Source organism: Scleropages formosus, chromosome 8, assembly GCF_900964775.1.
Source record: "Scleropages formosus chromosome 8, fSclFor1.1, whole genome shotgun sequence".
Lineage (NCBI taxonomy): Eukaryota > Metazoa > Chordata > Actinopteri > Osteoglossiformes > Osteoglossidae > Scleropages > Scleropages formosus.
The window spans coordinates 27,370,260-27,389,990 of NC_041813.1; the positions used below are offsets into that span (position 1 = coordinate 27,370,260).

The following is a 19,731-nucleotide window of genomic DNA, read 5'->3' on the forward strand; positions in this document are numbered from 1 at the left end:
CGCTGAAAAACCACTAACCATAAGCACTGTAAATCGATTAAGCTCTGAAATACAGTTGGTGACTGATTTACCAGAGTACAAATATTTTGGCTTTACCCTCTGACACTCAAGACAAAGCTTCCCTGGCTCCCGCTCCTTCCTTACAACGAACCATGACATTTTAGGAATATGCTTGTTAGATCCGACATTCAGCAGAAGGAAGAGGTCATTTAAAATGGGTTGCTTCCCCTGTTGAAGCTGTAGGTGCTCTTGTAATCTCATTAAATCTGATTCCTTCCCTGTATGTCCCACAACACACAAAAAAAGTGTTCTTTTATTCCCGAACCAGTGACACAGAGACTTTTGTCTCAGTTTGTCCTTGTGGATGGAGGTTGGAAAGAACTGCTTATTGTCCCTAAAGGAGACTCATACCTGAACTAAGTCGTAGGGGCAAATGAACGGGAAGCAGAAGTAAATTAAGAAACTACTCCTGGCCAGACCTAAATAAGAACTGTAGTGCATGAACCATACAGTTGGGATGTCTTCTCAGTGATCACCTGTTTTTTTTTTTTTTTTATTTTTCTTTTCTTTATTTCTTCCCTTCTCTCACGGCCAAAGTGGCATGCTTCACGGTACGAATAATCAAAATTGATTTTTTTTTTTTTTTTTTTTTTTTGCGCTCACTTCAACAAGCAGATTACTTCTGCATTAGCACCAGTCGTGATTCTAATTGGGATTGACAATCTGTTCAATTTAAAATGTTATTAATCTGCTGGTAATGGGCTTGCATTAACAGTTGTTCGGCTCAGCCTGTTCCGTATGCCGCATTGACTTTGTGTCCAGAGTATCGGCTGCAGTAGAGGCTTTCCATCAGAGATGTTATGGGGTGTTACTGTTCTGCTGGAGGTACGCTGGGTTTTTTCCCCAGAATATTTTACGAGCTTTGCTACGGATGATAATGAATTTGTTTCAAAGGTGCAATGGCTTTTTTCCATCCGCCATTTAACTGGTGCAGCAGCACGGTGCCCATATCACAAGTTGCACCCCATGCATGGGTACTGAAGTCCTATACAGCACTTCTCCAGCTTGGTTCTGGAGCTTATTTGTTCAGGATGTTTCTTTATGTGACCGAGGAGGGGAGCTTAATAAGGAAATTAAGTTCTATTATGAAGTGGAGTTAAAAACCACTTGCACTCCATCCACCGGATGACTGTGGTGCTTAATGCGTTTGCCATATTTCGGTGTTTTCTTCGTAGATCTCCTGCTGTCATTGGTGTGGGCGTTCTTTGAGTTCCCCACAAGACTAGAGTTCCATCATCTACTGCGAGGCCCGATGTTGTGATATAGACTTGAATGCTGGACGTACCCTATCCCCTTCGTGACAGAAAGATGAGGCAGTGAGGATTCCAAAAAGCCCCGTTAGGCCTCGGCAATTTATTCAACAGTGGAAGAGCCTTGAAAATACAGACAACCAGATCACTCTAAATCAACTTGTGTTAAAATCATACAAGTCACACCGTTATACACACCATAAGACACACTGTTGGATTGCAAGCTCCTGCGTTTGGGTTTCAGTGTATTGGAAGCCCTCTGCTCACAAAAGTCTTGGAAGACGTTTCTGTGTATCAATATGCTGTAAAGGGAAGGGAATGTTGCATAAGCCTGAAACACATGCTTTCTAAAGACACGTGTGAACCTGGGCTGCCACTCTGAGCTGAAGGGCAGTCATCGAGTGGTAGAATCTAACTGCTGACCAACACAGAGAGAATATGTCAGCTTGGCCCTTTAGTTCTTGTTGACTTTTGCTTCCTGGGAGCCTAGTCATGGTCTTCCCTGCATCAGTTCAGCAGCCCAGAATAAACTGAACTAGGTCCACAATGAATGGTTTAATTTTTTTTTCCACGAAAAAGAAAATTTCTAGACACACCCATATATTGCCCACATACCTCCGTCCATTTTACCCACCCCAAATTTTAGTCCGGTCTTCAGTCCTCAGACCTCCGATTCCAGACTGGACACTCTGGCCCAGGGCTTCGGCAAGTATGGACTGCTGACCGTGCGAGCCACAAGCAACTGCCTCCGTTCCCTGCCACCCACTGCCCCTGGCAGCACCCTCTGGTCCCGCTCCACGCCCTCATACCCACCATAGGCAGGCTGCCTGTTGCTCAGCCTGGTCGGTACCAGGGCTGTGCTATTGGGGTGGTGGCCCATGCAGGGAAAGATGTCACAGGTTTCCCTGGAGTGCTCATAGAAATGAGGAGGGCCTGGTGCCAGGGGCCCCACGTAGACTGGAAGGTCCGTGTAAGAGTTCAGGTATGTGGCATAATGCCTGTGCACCACGGTGGACGAGCGGCGCATGGCGGCTGTGTTGTGAAGTACGGCCTCGTGGTAGGAGGGCAGCCGTGTTGATTGTGAGTATTTGAGCCTCTGTCCCCTGTAGAGGTGAGTAGGACTGAGGTACGTGTGCTCCGCCCCCGAGTAGCACAGACTGCGCCCTGCTTCTGCACGCAGCTCTGGTGGTTTCGGGCCACCTGCCAGCACCACGCGAGGGAAGAGGTCTGGCACAACAGCGCGGTGACTAGGCTTGTCTTCAAGCGGCCGCAGTCGGTCACCAGCCCAGGTGGCCCGAAGGAAGGAGGCCCGGCGGTTCAGCTTTTCCTTCCCTAGCAGCGGCACATCCTCCAGCTCTGGTTCAAGGTACGGCTTCACGCAGGAGCCGCAGCCAGCGCTCGCCCTCGGGCCGGCATGACTGTGGGTGTGGCTGTGGGGGTGCCCATGCCTATCCACCAGCTGGCTGGCCCTCAGTTCGGCAAAGCACGTGGATGGCTCCTGGTTGTCATGCCTCCTTCTGGCCTCTGGGCCCTCCACCAGAAAGCTCTGTGACCGCTTCTTCCGGCTCAGGCCGTCAGCATACAGCCTCCGACACGATGGCAGCCTGTGCTCCTGATAGAGGTCAGGAAGGTGGGCGTCCCCATATGGGACAAAGAGGGTGGGGCCAGCAAGGTGGCGCGTTCTGCCACTCGGGTGGGAGCTGGCTGCTGGCTCAGGCTCCCTTATGGCGAGTTGCGGGCTGCTCAGACTGGAAATGGGCAGCGTGCGGTCGTAGAGGTTGTGGCGCCCTCTGGCAGGCAGCGTATAGCGCAGCGGTGTGGGCCGGTGTGACGATGCACCTCTTTGCTTCTCCAGTAGGGGCTGGGTGGCGCTGTCGCTGCTGTGCCCGAGGAAGGCTGGTGACAGTGCCCGTGGCGGGAGGCACGGGGACAGGTGGTTGTCCGTGACACTGGGGACATAGGGGTGGCGCCCAGGGAGGGCGTCTCCTGCTGCTGGCACTCTAGTGGGCAACGCCGGTGCTGATGGGTCCCCGCGCCTGCCCCAGTTCTCGATGGTGCGTGTGGCGTGGTCCAGTGAGTCCTCCACCCGCGCAGAGGACACGATGTCCTTGGCGGTCTGCAGCATCTTGAGCATGTTGGCCTGGGTGTAGCCTGTGGTGACATCGGGGCTCTGCATGCTGCCAGAGCGGTCCGTGTCTTCCACGCCATTGAAGCAGCTGTAGATGCCCTGTGCATCAAAGGGAGGGATGGTCGTTTCAGACACATTTTACAGTACAACTCCCAGAGCAAATTAAATATTCATTCACTTCGGTGACAGGTGAATTGAAGAGAATTTCACACCAGTGCTTTGAAGTGAAATTAAATTTCGGTGGCCGGGTTCTTTCCAGTTATAAATTACGGAATGATGTTTTTGTCTGTGTGTGTGTGGCAAGTGTGCGCGCGTGCTCACGTGTGTGTGCGTGTGCAATGCCGTGTGGTTGTGCATACGGTATTTGTATGCGTGCGTATGCTTGGGTTTAGGCTTTCGCTGCCACTTTGAAAATGTATCAAGTTCACAGATTAATAAACAGCTGAATGTGCATTTGTAGCTTCTTTTTTTTGTTTCAGGAAGCTGTTTCATTTCCAGACCTGGTACAGCTTGTGAACGTTTAATAATCACTACTCTTACATCAGCACTTTTGGGGAAAGGTTTGTTTGTTTAATGGGGTCTTTAAAATTCTATCTGAATGTAATCAAAAGCATAGCAATTTTTTTCAATGAGTTTCTGAAGGCTCCATTTATTTCTTTTTTCCTTTCCCGCATGTATATTCCGGCGCTTCCTTTTTCCGTGACTTTACTGAACTCTCCTTCTTTGCGTCAGAACTATTTCTCACTGATGAATCAAATCTGGATTTTTCTTTTTTCCACTGGTCTTCTAAAACACACAGAAGTTATTTCCTCCCAGACTTCATTTTTCCATCTCCGATTTTGCTATGCTGTAAACCATCTCTTATAATGTGGTGGGAAGAATCTATAGAGGAAATACTGCTTACTGCCCAAGACAGAGCAAAAATATGCTTTGTAACAATATGTCACCAGCATGTACCTGTTCCCCCATTACCACAGTCTTCAATGAAGTTCCTCCATTTTGTGGGGGTGTGAGGAGATCAGTCGCATTCATAAATCTCCCCAACAAAACTTGGAAGCGTATTAAATTTGACAAAGAGTAAAAAGGAAATGTATTTCATCCTGGGGGAATGTTGCCACAAATTTTCACTATCTACTCTTCTCCACAAAAGTCTTGCGAGACACATACAAGAAAACATGCATGAACCTACCCTGCTGATGGCGAGCAGGAAGTCCAGGCGGTCAGAGCGACGCACGGAGTGACGCAGCTTCCAGTAGAGCAGGTGCTCCCAGGCAAAGACCAGTAGACTCAGGCCCATGGCCACCAGCAGCATGTAAAAGACCCCTGCCATGTTGTCGATGTCCAGTTTGGAGCTCATCACCTCTTTCTTCTCGTTGCGACAGATTCCCGTTAGCCACACCGTCTGCAGCTTCTGGGTGTCACCTGCAGGAGATACCTAGCAATGAGACTTTTTTTAATAGCTTTTTTTATGGACCCAAGAGTATTCAAATTCCTATCAGAACTTTTTGTCCTGGAGCTTGAAACCAAATTCTGTTGTTCACAAGTCCATCTCCATCTTGACCGTTACTTGTTTCCACCGACGATGGTAGTAAACAGTCTGTGGGGTTGTGGTTCAGTGCGACCGTACTTGTTTCCACCAATGATGGTAGTAAACAGTCTGTGGGGTTGTGGTTCAGTGCTCGAAGATGAAGGGAACTCACCATCAGCCAGGAACTGCAACAGGGCCAAATCGATGGGGCGCTTCCAGCGGGACTCCTTCTGTAGGGCGATGCCATAGCCTGTGGTGGCGAACACCTTGCCGCTGCCAATGGTCACCAGCTTGCAGCCCTCGTCTTTGCCAGCCATGTAGTTGAGCACGGCTGCATCGTAGATGAAAGCATCCAGCTTCCTGGTGGTTCAAAAGACACAGATTTACACAGTGTGCGCAGAAGATTGTCTTTAGTCATTGTCCATGACGCTCGCTCACTCCGGCAATCAGTTTGACGAAGAAATGAAAGGATTGTCTTGCTGAGCCTATTGATGTGGTGTTTGGATCACAGAGAGGAGTACCCCGTTTTGAGGCTGTTTAGGGCTTCCTCGACACCTTTCTGGTTGTATTTGACCATGTGAGCATGCATCTCCGGGTAGTTGCTACGGATGTTCCTCTCCGTGCTGCCATTGGGGACCGTCCCGAATCGGAAGGGTGGGTACTGCTCCTGTGGTTTCTGGAACTGCAAGAAGATAATGGAACACAGATGTCAGAAGCCTACAGTCTTGACCACTATGTAGGAATGCTAAATGCTGCCAGTCCTTTCATTGACAGCACCTGATTCATTGAACAGGTGGACAGGAGTTTCTTCTCTTCCCCTCTCAGGTGTTTGTGGTGAACGTGTGCCGTAACGAGAGTATCACAACATGCATTTGCTTTGCATGTCTTCATCCAAATTTATACTCTTTACTACTGAACAGTTTGAAATGTTTCCTCTGCAGGATAACTGTGCTGTTCAAATATCGAGAGTTCCCTGACCCCTAAACCAACATTTCTTACTGCTGTTTTTTGGCAACTGCTACAGACAAATAGAGTAATAAATGATCTAGAACATCTTTCTTGCTCTCAAGGCTCTCTCAAACATGTCTGGATTGTTCTGTTTAACTTCATGTGACGCTTTTCATCACAAAGATTGATATGGACTCCGATTGCTCGGCGGATAATGTGGTTGAAATTGCAGTGGTTGGTTTGAGTTACGGCGCATGTTGGACATTTACATCGTTTTCTCCTCGAGTGTTGAAATCCCTGGTCTCCAAAAGCAAGACTGTATCAGTCCCAGAACTGGAAGTCTAAGAATGAATTTCCAGTCAGCACAGGTTTAGATCACTTTTGTGTTGAAGTAACTCCTGCTTCAATGCAATTCTACACCATTGGTCATTTCCACACATCCCATTTACAGAATTTATTCTCCTGTCTTCAACTGATGGTTTCGCTATCATTCCACTAGTCCTCCCAAGGCACCTGTTCTGCTGTCTGAATTGATTCACTAACTTTTCATTGAAATCTAATTCTTTTTGTTTTAAAAATATGTGTTCCGTAACTCTGAAGAGCATAGAAAATGAATTCTGCATTCATTGCGTTGAACAGTTGGAGATTTAAAAGCGTTGTCATCTGTATGTGATGAACAATTGACAAAACACTAACCTTCTTGTCACTAAGCCCAGAGACAGTGTCAATGTACTGCTCCTGGATCATGAAGGCCGCAAGGTTGGCAGTGTAGCTGGCCAGGAAGATGACGGCGAAGAAAGCCCACACCAACACCATGATCTTGCTGGTGGTGCCCTTGGGGTTTTCAATGGGGACTGAGTTGTTGAACACGATGCCCCACAGAAGCCAGACTGACTTCCCGATGGTGAAGGTTGGACCACCAGGGTCTATGAGGATAATAACTTAAATTAACAATCTTCCATATATTTTATGCTTTGAAAATCTATTTTAAAACGGATCTCGACGTTACAGATTTCACTCCGAGAAGCAACTGTCAGCATCTATATCTTACTTTGAGTTAACACTTGTATTAAAATACTCAGTAACTGTTGATATGCACCTGAAAGTATGTTATGTAACTTTACGATTTTGCTTTCATTTGGATTTGGTCCTTTCTGCATTTACGCTTATTTGGGAAAATCACAAGTGTTTTCTGTCTGGCAGCAACAAAACTAATAACAGAACTATTTGCATACAGCTGCTATTGACTGTATAAATATTGTCTGGGAGTTTTATACTTGAAATAGGGGAAATTTACAAAATGGGCATTTACAAAGACTGAGCTGGATATTTGAGATTTATTTTGCTTGCGGATGACACGCAGGTTACATGATTTGTAATTCTCTGTATTTTGTTGCAAGTATTTTCTTTTTATATCCAGATCTGAATGCCCCAGAGGCCAAGTATGCTGGCAGGGAGATTTTTTTTATTTTTACAGCTAAAACCAACTCTCAGAATACTTGGAATTATGCTACATTAAAATGATGCTCCGGAGAAAAAAAAAAAAAAGTTTCCAGGCCCAGCAAATCCTGGATTACTTGACGGAATCAGCGATACAGCAACCGTCAGAGCCGTAGCTGAGCATCGGGGGGTTGGGGGGCGGCGGGGGGGACGGGACGGGATGCTGCTCTCTGACATGACCCAGACAAAACCACTCTCTGCACAGATTGTTCCTACTCAGAGCTGCTGTCTCAGCTACTCGGTGCCACGCTGCGTAGGGTCACCATGTAATAACTATTTGTCACACGCTGCACTGCTGTGGACTAACACGGTTTTAAAGAATCATTTGTCCTTCAGAAAAAACCCATTCGTTACTAAACAGTCCAGATGATTTCATTTTGGAGACACCCGGAAGTCGACTCACCTTTGGCGCTTACAAGGTTGCGGTTGTAACCGACGGGGCTGAAGTACTCAAAGACAAACACGGTGATGGCCACCACGGTCAGGCACATGACAAACATCATCACCCACACAGCAGGACTGTAGGGTTCTGTGGGGAATAGAGGTGTCGGGTCGGGTCAGGAGATTCCTTCGCGAGATAGTAAGCGAAAGAGGGCGCGTGCCAAAACCCCTCTCACCAAGAAAGGCAGACGGCGACACTGTTCCGTTGCTCCGAGCGACCATCACGCTGATCCCTGTCTCCACGAATGGCACGGAGAAGTCAATGATCTCCGAGCGCTCCTCGTTGATGGTGAGGGAGCCGATGGCCATATCTGCCCGCTTGTACACCACCTGTAGGCAGGGATCCTCGTGAAAATATCGGCTGTGTGCATTTCTTTCAGCTCAACTGGTGGCTCTAAATTGTCCCTAGTGTGTGAATGACAGTGTGCTTGTGATGGAATGGGCTCCTGTCTAGGGACTCCTTTGGCCTTGCGCCCTGTGCTTCCAGGGTGGTTCCGGACCGTGACGATCCTGAACTGGACAAGCGGTTATTAATAGTGGATGAAACCAGGTGAAATTCCTTTCATTTCCTTCGACTAAAGTCCTGCATACGTGCTTCAGAACCCCATTTTTTTTTCTTCGTGTGGGGAATACTCGTGTGAACAAATTCCAGTTCTCCAGGATGCAAGGTTTTTTTCCTTTCAATAATTGCATCAACGGTGGACGTCTGTTTTACATAATATGTAACTCCGTATTAACGCATTTGTGACAATTAAAAAAAAATGCTACAGGTAGAGTGCAAGAAAGACTAGTAACATGTTATATTATTTCCAAGAATATTGCTTGCTTAAGTATTAACTGATATGTGTAATATAGTATGTTCATACGAATGAGGGAACAAATAATATACTGGTATAAAATGAGCAATGATGTAATATACATGTATTACTTAGGACAAGCTTTTCTCCAATGAGCTCTATGTAGTGTTACCAGCCCACACACCTCACTCACCAAGGTGACTTACACTGCTAAATACACTACTTACACTGGGTCACTCATCCATACAGCAGTGGAACACACTCAATTTACCACAGTTTACCAGCCAGCTATAAATAAATGTTAAAAATAAGGGTTAGGGACAGTCAGTCTATCCCTGATTCTTGCACACCTCGCAATGTAGTGGTGCTTTTCGAAGAAAGATCTAGGGGCACAGATTTACCGTATGTGTCCTACCCCATGTGTATGTGTCCTTGGGTATTTTGCACTACCTTTAATGAATAGTATCACTCTTTAATGTGCGTTGGCAGGTAGTGGCCGGTACTTAGGTCAACACCAGCTGGAACAGTAAAGTCTTACTTCTAACCTTATAGCTTGTATGGTGTTCACTCCACTTTTTTTTTTCCTGGCTTAACTCCCTCCGCTCTATAAATAACTCTGCTGACGTCCCCTGCCAAATAGCGACTGTGTGTGTGTGTGTGTGTGCGCACGGATTTATGGTCCAGGCACGTTGCGTGGATTCGGCCATCGCTCTCCCTTTCCTTGGGTGATGCCCCACTGGGTGCAACTGGATCGCTTTGCCACAGACAGGCAGTGTTGAAACGAATGTCTAAACCTGGGTCCAGACTCTGCAGCTGAGAGGGGAATCCGTAGGTTCAGTCACAGAAATACTGGCGAAGGCTTAATCCACCCCCCCCCCCCCCCCCGCCTTATTTGTTTCCATTTATATTATTGTCTCCTGTATGTAGCTTTCTGCATGACACAAAGTTCCCTGTGTATGTTTTAATTCTTTGTTTCATTATACCCCATATACATCCATTGCAGATGACATCATAATAAATAAAATCCAGAAAGAACATTTTGTACACATCTCTCACACCTGCACATCAGCATCATTTCGCTTCCATTATGTCGAGCGCACAGGCCAAATGACATGAGAAGAACCGAAAGCCGCGATGCCGCCACGGAGTGATCGCTGACCTCTCCAATCATCCCGTTCCAGGTTCCCCGGACCAGCTTGCCATGCTTGCCGTTGGTCACCAGGTAGAGGTCGTAGGAGAACTTGATGTTGCGCGAGAGTTTCTTGAGGATGTCGATGCAGAAGCCCTTGCAGCAAAGCTTCGTGTAGGGCTCCGTGTGGCCGATGATGCTGCGGAGGGGAGGAGACCAGAAGCGCCCAGCGTGAGAGTGAGAATCCCATACAAGCGTCGCAACCCTCGTCCTGCAGCCTTCTCAGAACCCTTATGTGTGTCTTCAACTATCTGCTTAGCGCACAGTTTTCTTCGAAGCTACTCCTGCGGCTGACGCTCTCAGGGCTGCGTATTCACCGAACCGCTTTGGTTGACTGCCTACAGCTGTTCTTTGGGATTTGAACCTGCAACCATTCAAAGGTTCGCTCCAGAGTTTTGGTTAAAGACACAGAAAATCCCATTTTGTGCTGGGTTATCAGGGAGTTACGTGTTACTAGGGAGGCCTTGGGCAGCTTCTTTCGAGATAAATGAGCGGTGGAGGCTAATGCTAACAGGAAGAGAGGTCAGCCTCCGCGACGTGCCTGGCCAGGTGACGTCAGGGAAAAGGGGGCGGGGGGGGGGGAGGGCCTGGTTGGCTGGAAAGAGCGGAAGACCAGGCCGCGCGGCGTGGCCCCCGCATTATGTCACCGCGGCGACAGATGGAGTGACAGTCGGGGCCGACCGCAAACAAATCCGACACAAATTAATCACAAACAAACAACGGCTGGAATAAAACACACGACACAATGCTGGATTACCAGCGGTGCTAATGGCAGGCTCCCCCACCGTGCGTCAAAAACCAGAGCAGATAACGCTCGCCCTTCCGCTCCGAGCCGGGCCGTGCGCTCTGGGGCTCTCCTCCGCACCCTGCGCGCACGTAAGGGCCCGCGCACTCTCTCACCATCGAGCTTGACCGGTAGAGCCCCATCACGGCGACGTTGCACAGACTGCATCGCCACACATTTTGATTCCCCACAGAGGTGCTTAAATGCAGGCTTTCAAGTGCAGACACTACGCGCGCACACACACGTGTATGCGCACACGTACCGGCGCCGAATAAGCCTTGAACCTTGAGTGCAACGCCTGTTCTCGGTTACTATAATGGAATGAGATTTTTAAAAAATAAATAAATAAAAAAGGAGGTGGGGGAGCGGGACTGGATCAGAAACGGTGCTGAGGAGGGGGCTGACACAGGGGAAAAAACAATTTGAGAGCACTTGCAGCTGGATTAACGGGCAAGGGATGGCAGGAGTGGCCTGCGGCTCTGGACTAACCGGATTACAGCACAACTGCTCCGTGGCACTTTGTAGACCCTTTAAAGGGCTACATGCTTGCAAAGTGGCTGCATTCCAGCATCGTCCAAAGCTCAGGAACATTGGCAGGTGGACAGTGGATGTGCCCTGGAGGCAGTACAAGAATCACAGACCTGTGTGCAATTTGCTACGTTGGAGAGAGCGGCACAAACTGGAAACCGCGCACCTCTGCAGGTGACGTGACGCAGTGCAACTTGTACTGCTTCGGTTTACCGCAGTTCATTTCATTTCTCTGGGATAGATCCAGGGAGAAGTGAAAACCTTTAAAAAAATTACTAATGAGGTTTTTGATTTTTTTTTTTTTGCAATTTGAGAGATGAGTGTTGGAGTATAAACAGCTGCACCTGGAGGGAGGTTGCCATCCTCCTCCAGCTCTATAAACCCTGACGCTGCGGTGCAGAGGCGGACAGGCACAGCAGACCCCTGCGGGGCAGCGGCAGTGAGAGGACAGTGCTCTGACCCAAAGAGGCTTGCGAGGTCTGGTGTGAGAGGAAGGGGCCGAGGAAGAAGGTGGATCACTGGCCCTCCTGCCATCTGTCCCCATGTCTAGAACGTAGGAACTTCGGTTCAATTAAAAAGCCTTCTTCATGTTGTTTTGGCAGGAAACGCGTCGTCGAGATGATAGCCGGCGTAATGCCATTGGTACATTATGATTACTGATCTAGCTGTCTCTCTTTGACATCAGCTTCCTTTAGTTGTGTGATTTAGTATGGTATTATAGCTATTCATTTTTTTTTTTAACTCAAATTGCACATTAATCAAAGAGGGCTCTCTCTTTTTTTCCTGCTGCGATTTCGATGAGCGCTTATCGCAAGCTCCAGGAGTATCGGCGGTTAAAAAATGAAATAAAGAAATGGTGAGGGTGCCAGTTTAGAGGCAGCATTGTGTGCGTGAGTTTGTGTAGCCCGGACTCCTGGGAGCCAGAAGAAAACCACCTGGTCGTCTCTCACTTTCTGCATGAGGATCAACGTTGTAGTTATGGATTCCTCCTTGAGTAACTCTCCAGTAGACGAGAAAACACCCTGAGAAGTGGAAATACGTTCGTTTTCCCACAGGTTTTCACTTAGATTAATTGAGTTGTAAGCTTTGTAGATGGACAGACACAGTGAAATAGCGCAGCGCCACAACACTCTATGACACCTAGGGTTGCGTTTCAGTGGCATGAGAGGAGGTATTCCTGTCCTCACCCACCCCAGTCCCGAACTCACGGTTCGCTCTTGTTGGACTGACGCCGACAAGGCACGGTGTTGCTGACACAGGTGCCCGTGACAGGGTCCACGCTCTCCACAATGACAAAAGGCCGCTCCTCTAGGGTTGCCACAGTCAAATGCCGGTTGTCCGACACGGGCTCCAGGTAACGGCCGTAACGTGGCCACACTGGGTAGCGCATCTGCAGGATCCCCGTCTCATAGTTGCCAACCTGGGGGGTAGAGAGCAGAGCCAGGGTGGTTAGTGCAGCCCTCTGTATTCTTCAAGGATCTACCTTTTTTGGGGGAAAGAAGCTCACTCTTGATCCAGTGTAATTTACATTTACATTTACTCATTTAGCAGACGCTTTTGTCCAAAGCAATGTACATCTCAGCAAGAGTACAATTTATGCATTACATTAAGAGAAAGACAGCTGCAGACATGTGACTCAAGTAAACCTAATTTGTTGCCTACCGCTTGCTGCACCAGGGTTCATCGCTCAAGTAGGTGCATAGAACACAGGATCGACAAATCCTGATACCCTCGCACCAGTTTTTTTTGTTTAAATAATATTAAGATACGCAAGCAAGCACAATGCAGGAGTAGTGGCTGATTAAAGGCTTTATCGGGTGATGCTCATGAAGTTACGGTGCATGAACATTTTTCACCTCACATGAGATGGAGAGATCTTGAGCGAAATGGGTCCGGAAAAGGTGAGTTTTCAGACCCTTCTGGAATGTAGACAGAGATTCAGCAGTTCTGAGTGAGAGGGGAAGGTTGTTCCACCACAGCAGAGCCAGAACCAAGAACCTCCATGCACAGGACCACCAAGTGAGCAGAAGCAGACAAGTAAAGAGGTCTAGCTGGGGTGTAGCAGTTGATCAAGACTTGTAAATAGCTGGGAGCAGTTCTATTGATGCATTTGTAGACAATAACACACACTGGCTGAACTGCTTGTCCTATACAGGGTCACAGTGCACCAGAGCCTAACCCAGCAACACAGGGCATAAGCCTGGAGGGGGAGGAGACACACCCAGGACAGGACGCCAGTCTGTCACAAGGCACCCCAAGCAGGACTCGAACCCCAGACCCACCGGAGAGCAGGACACAGTCCAACCCACTGCACCACTGCACCACTGCACCCCCAAAAATGACCAGGGTCTTGAATTAATTAAACTGTTATTGAGAAACACTTGATATCAAAGAGTGTATGACTTAGTCAAGGTTTTAAAAGCACATTTAAGAGTTGTGATGCAGATAGATCCAATCCGGCATATATTTAAAACCCTTCACAAAGGCATTCCCAATAAGACAACAAACCAGACATCAAAAAGGTAGTCTAATAATGGGTTGCTGACAGATTATGTTTGCTGGCAATCAGGTTAATGGCAACCGTTCTGTTTACTTCTCTATGAATCACAGGTGGAGGCTGATTGTTGAGGGTCTTGATAATAATACCCAAAACTGGCAGAAAATCCTCCGACTGGGACTGCGGTAAAATCTCTCCTAGGAAAGGCCATTTCTGTAGGAATATGAAAGTAAGTATTGCTTTGTAAATTTATTCATTAGTTTTTAAACAAAACAAAAAAGGGAAATATTGGCACGATGTGAGCTTATATTATACGATGCATAAAGATTACCGTTGATGTGAATTCATTGTAACTCTTATCTCAGATGAGAAGACAAACACATTGTGATGCACTGTGCTTCAAATGCGACCCTCAAGGTTGCTACCTTGTCCTCATGCCGTAGTTTTTACTTTCATCATATCAATTTGTGGGTCAGATTGAATTTGAGCACACGTTTTCGGTAAAGAGAAAAAAGTGCTGAATTTAAAGGTCTACGATAAAGGTGGCTGTGCATGCATTTAGAAAATAAGAACAAATGCTTGTAAAATACACCTTTTGTGCTTTTTCATTTTTAATTTATTTTGGGGTATCAACTGAAGAACCCTTTAGACAGTCTCAAAGCTTTTCACCTCTTGTGATTTCTTTTTTTTCCCCCGTTTTTTCCCTCTCTTTCGTTGCTCGGCCGGAAATGTCGTCGTGATACATGAAATCGGGAGATATAGAGCATTAACAGCCTCCTAAATACCAGTTTGTTGTCTTCAACAGAAAATCCTCCTTCCCCTACTTTTAACCCGTGTCTAGCCCGTTTCACTTTTGTGTGACCATTGCATTCGTAGTATTAAAGACATTTTTAAGAGATGCAACAAAAATTAAAAAAAACTGTAACATTAAGGAGGCTTCAGCCTGAGGGAAACGTAGTGGTTGGTATTTCATAGTGGCACGCCGAGTCGTTAGTTTGTTTTACGTCCCCATAACTGGGGGGGTTTGGTGAAATGGATCAAAATGCTGAATATCATCAGAGGACTGTTTCTGATGTGTGGACCATTACTATGTGCATCGTTCATTTTGACTTCAGCGTAGTGATGCTTGAAATGTGCGCCTCTTTGTGAGGTCCAACACGCCGTAACAATAGTCTAAAACGCCGTGATTTGTTTAAGATGCCGAAAGAAGAGACCGCGTCGCCGCAGGAAAAGAGAGACCGTGTCCTTCGAATTCTGTGTCTCCTGTTGGTTTTTGAGTGCTGATGTGATACAGGTTGTCCGCTGTGTCTAATTAAAGACTGTGTATATGACCAATTGCTGAAGGTCAAGGCCAGATGTAAAACTAGACTTCAGGGCACTGTTCTGCTTAAATGGATTAGCTAATTATGGGGATGAAAACAGATGCAGTAACTAAGTACCTAGTTACCTCCAGAACCCTGCACCTCAAGCATACCAAATTGAACAGACATTTCACAGTAAATTGCCTTTTATTAGCCCTAATGCTGCAGGTTTCAGCCCAGTGAATAACACCACTGTTAGTGTTTCTCCCTCCCTGATGAGACTGCAGTGTTCAGTCTTTTTTCATGGATGAGGCAGACTGAGAAGAATAAATTTACAAAAATGAGCTGTCAAAGTAGGGAAACGCATGTTTTGAGGAAGACCGTTTTATGTCTTGGCCATCACTAGCTTTAGTCTTTCCCGGAATCGCTGCAGGGTAACTAGCCACACCGTTACTTTCACATCTCGCAAGAGCAAAAGCAATGTATATATGGACTGGAGGTCTCAGTTAGCAGAAGGTCGTCTATCTGGAAAGCACCAGTGCTCTGTGGTAGTTTCACAGATATAGGGCAGACGTCGACCAGTAATGGACTTTGCCTCTCTTTTCACACTTGCCTGCTAAAACGCATCCGTGAAAGAAACGGTGGAACTAGTTTGCCAGCTCTTTGGTCAGCGTGGGCATGGGCTGAACCCAAGCAGCTCTCCACTTCCACAGAGGGGCTTACCTTGTCCCACTGTCGCTCTCGATCCAAGGTGATGACCACCATGGAGGGGTTGACCAAGTACCCCTCACTGTTGAAGGAGAAGTCCTTGTCCTCCCATGTCACATTCAACATGTAGCTGAAATGCAGAGAGACAGCATGTTGGAGCAGTGGTAAACGTTGCTGCTCTCCCTGGGGGACACGTCAGCATGGCGGATTAACTCCCTGGAAGAGCCACCGCAGCCCAAATCCCACCCCCCTGTAAAGTTCAAATCGCCACATTTACCCTCATGGCTTCCTTCCCGGTCGCTTTGTTTTCTTTTGGACCAGGAGCGTTCTGGGATAATGGAGTTGGCAGATGAGTGCTGCAGTGTGACGGGATTTGGGCTTAGGCCACACATCGCCACTGATAAAAGTGAACCAACTGTGAGTATTCTGTGCTGCTGATGTTGAGCTTTTACTAACACACTTCGCTTTGCTGCAAAGTGCTTCCAGACCCCCACCCAGCTCCTCTGCAGCATCAAGATGTCTTGCACATGGTCCGTTATTAAATTACTTTTTGTAATGGTCAATGAATTTTTCTCTGGCCTGTACATGGAGGAAAAACTGGCTTAATCTGGTAATCTGTTTAATCCTATTAACAGGTGGAATAGCCTGTTACCAAAGCTCATTTAGAAAACAAAAAAGGGGGAAAAATCTGTTGATCTATCTAATACACAGAGGGGGATTCGCTGAAGTATGTTCATTTAGCCTAAATGTTGGCAAGAATGAACCAAATCCATATTAAAATATCCTTCATGATCATCACTGTTCAAGAAAATATCCCATTGTAGACCGGAATGTTCGTAGGATTCTTGTAGAAAGGCTTCATCTAGCTGACGCTTTTCTCCAAAGCAACTTATAGTGTTAAGGTTACAATTATTTACCCATTTATGCAACTGGAGTAATTTTGGAGTAAGTACTTTGCTCAAGGGTACTACAGCCAGAGGGGGGGGAATCAACCCTACAACCTTTGGAGCCAAAGGCAGTAGCTCTAACCACTACACTACCAGCTGTCCCTGAGAAGCATTGAAACACACAGCACCACTAACGTCAACATGTCATATCTTAGCATTCTGAATTTTCTGAAATGAACCATTTAGGCCAGGTCAAGCTTCAAACTGCTTGAGGTGCACGTAAGTACAATCCAAAAACACATGACTGTTGCTTTGTATAAAACCAATCTGTCGGAGGAACAATGAGAGATCATGAATAATTACAGAAGGACACGCGTCTGAAGCGAAGCCAAGATTCAAGACCTGACACAATGTGTCTAGGAAGCCTTAAGTGCGGCTTCAGCTCTTCCTGAAGGGTAACAGCTTGTGGAACCCCTCGGAGGCCTAGGCTAGCTGCCAGGGTGGCGCCGATACTCCAGTGGACAGACCTACGCTTTCCTTTGTGCCGCTTCTGTCAGTCTTCCCGACATCACGAGTATCTAGTTGCTTTGCTGATGCTGCTTCTATCTACGGCAGCTTGCGTAACCTACGGTTCCGAGCGTATATGTAGCGGGGACGTACCGAAGCGGTGTGGAGGAAAGAACCCGGCTCCATAGACCACCTTCAGGCCACAAGTGAAGCCTGGCTTCTTAAACACCGGGCCCCCCTCTGGCAGCCTGTTGTCCAGGTGTTGCATCCTGCCACTTGCAAGCTCTGGCTTCATTCCCCCGGGCAACGAGCCATCCTTCTGGCCAGGGCCATTCCTCTCTGACCCAGAAGGATTTGTGCTGAGTCCCCTGGCACATGCAGCCCACTCAGCACAGATGGGCTGAGGCTCATCCTCTGGACAAGTGTGGTACAATACATCTCCCGCTCGGGGTCCCATGCCAGCAGCTTGGATCTGCACCATGCAAGAGCACGGAGGTACAGGGCTCCATGTGCGTGTCTGTATGTCGATGCACGCGTATCTTTTCGGTGCATCTGTCAGTGAGTCATGTCATGTTTGATTGTGTGGTGTTTGCAACCAGACAGAAAACACTTTCTGACAAATAGCTACAGGTCCTTTGCTGAAAGTAACAGTAATTTCTTAATTTTCATAGCTCCATTTCGGCATGATTTTGGCTGTGCCTGCAAACCCTCCCAATCCCTCGACCTCTTTATCTTTCCCTCACTCACTTGTAGAGAGAGCTGTTCCGGGGAGGCTTGACGGGGTTGTGGCAGTCGCTGTGGCTCTCTGGGAGGAGTCCCTGGTGCCTGCGGAAGTTCAGAACGCCTTTGACCACAATGGCCACTCCATCTCGCACCCGCTTCCTCAGGCTGGTGCGCCAGCGGTCAGTGATGACGCTGATGAGGCCCACTGGGAAACTGTTTGGTGGCGGTGCGTCCGGGTTGCCCACCACCAGGCTGGGTGCGATCCAGATGAATCCCGGGCCCAGCAGGCCTGCCTCGTCCGCCAGTCGGAACAGGTAGCTCGCCTCCTCGTGCGAGCAGTACACCAGTAGCACCTGAGCATCGATCTGCTGCAGCAGCCGACGCGCCCGAATGTCACTGGCCCCCTCCGCCATGTCAAAGGTCAGCACGTCCTGCAGGTCCCATAGGAAGTAGCTGGTGTCTGTGAAGGAGTGGATGTACTCCACAAAGTCCTCGTACCCAGGGTAGAGGCTGGTGATCACCACAAAGCTGTCCCAATTGTACTCCTCCATCACCTTGAACATGCAGTTGATCTGCTGCTCAATGGATGATCCCAGCTGAAGGAATCTGGAGCCGTCACCCTAGAACAAGAGAGAAGCGTGTGGGGAACGAGAGCGACTTGACACGGCCAGCGGTGAACACGAGCGCTTATGCACTTGGCTCGTTTAAACCAAAATGGTGACGGATTAAAATTCCAAGAGGGATTTTGCTTTCATACCCTTGAACAAGGAACTTAACCTTTACTGCTTCAGTAAATACCCACGTTACAACAAAATAGACTCCACTGTAAAAGGAATTGATTGATCTGGATACAATCGTGGACCAAGCAAGTGAACAATCGGCATGGAATGACTTCTGACAAATGAAATACAACACAAATATGTTCATCAGAACTTTTATGTATCGGCAAATACTTGATTGTTTGCTAGATACTATAGGATATGATCACTCTTTTGACTTGGATGGAACATGCATGAAAATGATAACAAGGAATAAAATACAACTGGATGATGACACAACTCTGATGCATTGGTCAGGTCTCAGTCTCACACTAAATCTGACTGCCTTCATGGTTTTAAGGTGAATAAGTAGCACGTGGCAGTTAAGGAGTTACACCTGTCGCCAGTTTTTCTATTTTTTTGTGGGTGTGCAAGAAGTAGCCTGATGTGGATTAAAACTTGTCATAGACTGTAAACATCAACCTATCATATGTAATTCTGTTTCACTGTTATAGTCATTTACATTGAGGCACATGCACCCAGTGTGCAACCACTTGTTCCGAGTGGGGTCACAGCAAATCGGAGCTTAAGCTTGCAACACAGGGCGCAAGGCTGGAGGGGACACATCCCCAACGAGACGCCAGTCTGCCGCAAGGCAACCCCAGCAGGGTTCAAACCCCAGACCCACTACACAGCAGGCCCCAGCCAAACCCGCTGCGCCACCGCACCTCCCGCAAGTTCAGGATTTTCAGACATGTTGTCATTGCTGTTGCTCTGCCTACTATCTATTCTAAGTTTGTACAGAAAATAAATCAAGGAACTGTTCCAGGAAGTCTGCCAAAAATGTGACATACAGTATGAATGTCTTACTCGCCCTATGAAGGCTGGCTTGTTGTTGAGATAGGATTTAGATGGATAATTAGACAGTAATTATTGTCTTTGAAATACGTGGTTTCCGTACAAGCAGCAGTAATTTCACCCCATGCAGTAAGCTGTCATTGGGAAGTATGTAGTAAGAAACCTGAGGTTTACAGTGAATGACTGTGATTTTTCTTTAAGCAGGTGTGTTCAAGGTGGAGCGGCGTGCCAAAATTCGACAGTCCCCTGTAAAATGATGACCTGCTTTCATGTTCACGCTTTAAAAATGTAGGCCATCACTTCCAGGAGACTGCCAGGTATACAACAGGGTTGCTATAA

At 47.5% G+C, this 19,731-nt stretch overlaps 1 protein-coding gene across 2 annotated transcripts in view; it reads right to left on the minus strand.

Moving 5' to 3' along the window:
• Positions 1-662: 662 nt before the first annotated feature.
• grin2ca (glutamate receptor, ionotropic, N-methyl D-aspartate 2Ca) overlaps positions 663-19,731 on the minus strand; it is a 35,897-nt gene continuing 16,828 nt past the window's right edge. For both annotated transcript variants that reach the window (XM_029254173.1, XM_018757010.2), the window contains exons 3-13: positions 17,801-18,396; positions 15,675-15,789; positions 12,362-12,573; positions 9,812-9,980; positions 8,032-8,185; positions 7,818-7,943; positions 6,611-6,840; positions 5,488-5,648; positions 5,139-5,326; positions 4,628-4,860; positions 663-3,537 (exon numbers count right to left, since the gene is read on the minus strand). In XM_029254173.1, the coding sequence (XP_029110006.1) occupies positions 1,972-3,537; positions 4,628-4,860; positions 5,139-5,326; positions 5,488-5,648; positions 6,611-6,840; positions 7,818-7,943; positions 8,032-8,185; positions 9,812-9,980; positions 12,362-12,573; positions 15,675-15,789; positions 17,801-18,396 (3,750 nt within the window). In that variant the 3' untranslated portion in view covers positions 663-1,971. The remainder of the gene's footprint in view (positions 3,538-4,627; positions 4,861-5,138; positions 5,327-5,487; positions 5,649-6,610; positions 6,841-7,817; positions 7,944-8,031; positions 8,186-9,811; positions 9,981-12,361; positions 12,574-15,674; positions 15,790-17,800; positions 18,397-19,731) is intronic.